The sequence below is a fragment of the Camelina sativa genome, chromosome 10 (assembly GCF_000633955.1).
Source record: "Camelina sativa cultivar DH55 chromosome 10, Cs, whole genome shotgun sequence".
Classification (NCBI taxonomy): domain Eukaryota; kingdom Viridiplantae; phylum Streptophyta; class Magnoliopsida; order Brassicales; family Brassicaceae; genus Camelina; species Camelina sativa.
The window spans coordinates 1,696,220-1,700,070 of record NC_025694.1 but is presented as its reverse complement, the minus strand read 5'-3'; the positions used below and the strand labels follow the sequence as shown (position 1 = coordinate 1,700,070).

General features: G+C 38.4%; 2 protein-coding genes across 2 annotated transcripts in view; both read right to left on the bottom strand.

Moving 5' to 3' along the window:
* The window catches only part of LOC104716461 (UDP-glycosyltransferase 72C1-like), a 629-nt gene extending 81 nt beyond the window's left edge, over window positions 1–548 (bottom strand). The window contains exon 1 of the mRNA XM_019230644.1: window positions 18–548. Coding sequence (XP_019086189.1) covers window positions 18–548 — 531 coding nt within the window. The remainder of the gene's footprint in view (window positions 1–17) is intronic.
* On the bottom strand, window positions 1,496–3,359 carry LOC104716458 (BES1/BZR1 homolog protein 2). Its single transcript, XM_010433835.2, is given in 3 exon segments — window positions 1,496–2,151; window positions 2,153–2,554; window positions 2,982–3,359. Coding segments are annotated over 3 exon segments (834 nt in total). The 5' UTR covers window positions 3,249–3,359; the 3' UTR covers window positions 1,496–1,986.

Genomic DNA, 3,851 nt, shown 5'->3' with positions numbered 1-3,851 from the left:
TTACTCGGATCTTGAACCTTGTCAAACTTAACCGGGCTGCATCCCGGTATAGGCAATGCTCCTATGCTACTCAGATGCTTAAACAATGTACCCTTGTCAAGACTCGCCATATAAACCGTGAAAGCTAGAAACCAAGCACTGGTAGTAACCAGAACATGTTTCCTCGTGATCTCAAGCTCCTCAGCCACAGCTAAAGCTTCTGTGCCCAACAAGTCAACTACGAAAACCCTAGGCCGCGGCTCTAGCCCCATAATTGCAGTCCTGATATCGGGTATTGCCATCCTCATCATCTCTGCTAGTTTAGTTAAAAGTGAACCACTCATGTCTTGACCCGAAACATCAAGTGGAATAAACCTGATCACGAATTTGGGACCTGCTTCCGTTAACGTTTTTCCAACTAGGGATTTCGACCGTGGGACATCGTCTGTGATTAGGAAGACGGTGATACGGTCGAACCCGTGGTGGTTCAGGAGATGTTTGCCGAGTTCTAGGATGGGTACGAAATGGCCCATGCCCGGACTAGCAACTAGAGCTCCGTGAAGTTCCATAGTAATTTGCTTTCTTTAATTGGTGAAGTGAGAAATGTGTTTGGTGATTGGACGGATTTGTGTTGAATCATATATAGAGAAGATTGAGATTGCAGTTATCGAAATGGAGGAACATCTCAATGCAATAAATTATTTAAAACGGATTGAAAAATCGTAACCCCAAATTATATAAACATATACTTAGGAATCATTACTAATTGAACTGAAATTTGATTTAATTTGTTTTTCCCCTAAATGTAACGTTTATACTCTGTACCAAGACAGTAAGACCTAATATATAACAAATGCAATGTTTATTCATTGCTTAAACTACTTGTGTTTGAGTCGTCGTTTGTTTTGCGTGTTACGATGGTGTTTTGATGAGATGAGCTAGACATAGAAACATGTATCAAGATGTGTTTTGTTTGTTTTACCTTATTTTGGACAAAGCTACGAAGTGCAATCTCATGACCTGTAGCTGACGTATCACTTGTCGCACCACCAAAGTAGCAAAATTATCAATAATTATTTTGTTTTGGTCATCAAAATTTTACTAGATCCAAACTAAATAACTATATATAAAAAGAAGCAACCCAGCCTCGAGTGCCTCACGTGGACCCAACGTGGGTCATCTCGTAGTTCCCTCATCAAATGGGCAATGAAAATGTCATGTATCGTCCAATTACGACAAATAGGGAACAAAAAAAGGTTTTTAATACAACATGCGATAATAACAACAATAGGGGTATATAGTATTAAACTAAAAATACAAACAAAAAAATTATAATATAAGTGCAAATTGTTAGAAGTAGTTTAGTTGTTTAGGTCCCATCAAATAATATAAAAAAGACAGACCACATGGTAGGGGTCCATTATCTTCCGCTCGTGGAGCTTTCCTTTTATATCATCACCTAACTTGACAAAACAAACTAAGCTAACAACAAATAATTCAGAACCAAAAAAAAAACTGGAAAGCAAAATGGTTTTCATAATAACTATATCTGTAAAGATAAAAATAGCTTAATACACTATTAAGTTCTCTCTACAAATTTATCTTTCCCAAAACCCAATCTTTTATCCTGTGATCAACAAACCCCATATTATTTATCTCTAAGAACATTTTAATGCACCATCATCACAGTGACAATTTAAGTATAAACGGTGAATGTAAACGGTATGTTAAGAGGTTCGACCCTTTTTGACCCATCCTCGGCTCTTGCAAGCTCCGGCTCCAATGTACTGTACAATGCTGAAGATTTGCTCTGTTATGGTCACAAGATTTGCTCTGACTTCTTCATGGGTTGATTTTTTATTCAGCATCGGGTTTTAGTGCCACCGAGAGTGAGTTCAAGATCTTCAACGCCAACTTCATGAATCATTTCACCTTCCCAAGGCTTAACTGTTCCATTCTCGAACTCAAACTCTGCACCTCTCCCATTCATTCCCCAATCTGATCTTTTCATATCAATGACCATCGATGTTTGCTTAACAAGATTAAACGTTGGTGAAGTAGGAGCCGTAGATTGAAAATTAATCCACCGCCCTGAATCCTCGATCGAATCCTCCTCTGACTCATCACATTCAGGTATCGTAGGTGGTGTTTGGTGACCAGCACGACGAGTAGGACTAGATGGAGCTGAGATAGCGAAAAGCGGATGCCTCAAAGCGTGTAAAGACCCGCCGCCATTTGGTAATAATTGTTCTGAAGTGAGTTTCCGCTTAGAACCACGAGAAGTAGGAGAAGACAACGGAGGAGTCACAGGCGCACTGTTGGATATCCTAAGAGGTGGGAGGTTTGCAGGAATAGAAGAAGCGATGTTGTGTAAAAACGGTAGGAGTAGGTAAGAGGAGTGGTTCCCGTCGTAGCGAGATGGACTAGGGAATGAAGATGAGACTGGACTTCCGTGGTAAGAAGGTGCAGGGCTTGGAAAAGCTGATGATTGTGGACTTGGTTGGATTGATGAATTTGTGCTCAAGTTTGTAGGTGTCCCTGACATATCTGATGCTGCTGCTGGTGGCTTAAAACCCTGTTTTTACACAATTCAAGAACCAAACCATTTTTAGTAACTCTAAAGACTATATAAATCAAAATCTAACACTACATGATATACAAAAGTTCAACGTCAAAGTCAATGATTGAGCTCTAGTCTAAGAGAAATCCCCAAATTTCGCAATAATCATACTAATTGTTCTTCTATAGAATTAGCTAAATCTAAAGCAGAAACCAACAAATCTAATCATGAAGACGAGATCTCAAAATCGTTAGTAACCAAAATTGGGGAATTTTTTTGAAAATTCAACCCAATCGAACAGTAAGAACTCAATTCTAAATCGCAATTCAAGTGAATTGAACTATTGAATGATTTCAAAGGAAAGCTGAGATTCCGATCTAATTCAAAAAAAAAAAAAAAAATTGAAATCGGAGAAGAGAGAGAGATTAATAATAGAAGATACCTTGCGATAAGTGGTGCCGTCGTCTTCAACGATCCAACCAGCTTCGAGACAAAGAGCTTTAAGAACCTCGTTGTTATCGCAGTGTTTAGGAAGCTTATAGTTACCTTGAGCTCTAAGACCAGAGTAAATCTTAGCAGTGATAGCTCTTCTCCTCCTTTCTCTCTTCTTATTGTTCTCTCTCTCTTTCCACGTCGGAGTTCGTCCTGAAGATCCTCCTCCTCCTCCTCCTCCTCCTCCATCTACTCCTCCTATTCCTCCGGCGGCCATTGAAAATAAAAAGTTATCTGAGAATCTCTCTCTGAAGTCTTTGTCAGAGTAGCGCACGAGGGAGAGAGAGAGCGTGAGAGAGATACAGAGATGAAGAAGAAGAAAGCTTTTTCTTTGTTTTAATTTTTATTAGTAACTTTTTTTTTTTCCGATTTTAATTTCATTTGTCACCGCACGTGCGATCCAGTGTCTACACGTGGGATCGATATTTTTTTTTGTGTGTGTGTTTGGAAGTCAGCTTACACACGTGTCCAATTAGTTGTAACGCACGAGCTGTGGTCCCCTTCCCCTCTCCTTCCTCTCTTGTTCATTGAATTCGTATCTTTCTTTCTTTTTCCCTTTCGTTTTTTTATATATTAATTTTGAGTTTTATTTTTGTTTTTGGCACAAAAAGCGTTGTGAGAATAATAAACCTGGATACGATAATAATTTGCATTGGTGTCAAAGTTTTTTTTTTTAAATGACGACAGAAGAATTGTATATATTGTAACGCATGAGAATATACAACTCATTCACACAATTTTATTTATATATATGATTTGTTCAAAACGGTCATGTTGGTGGAAGTTCAATAAGGATAACTTGATTAAAAAAAAAAAAAAA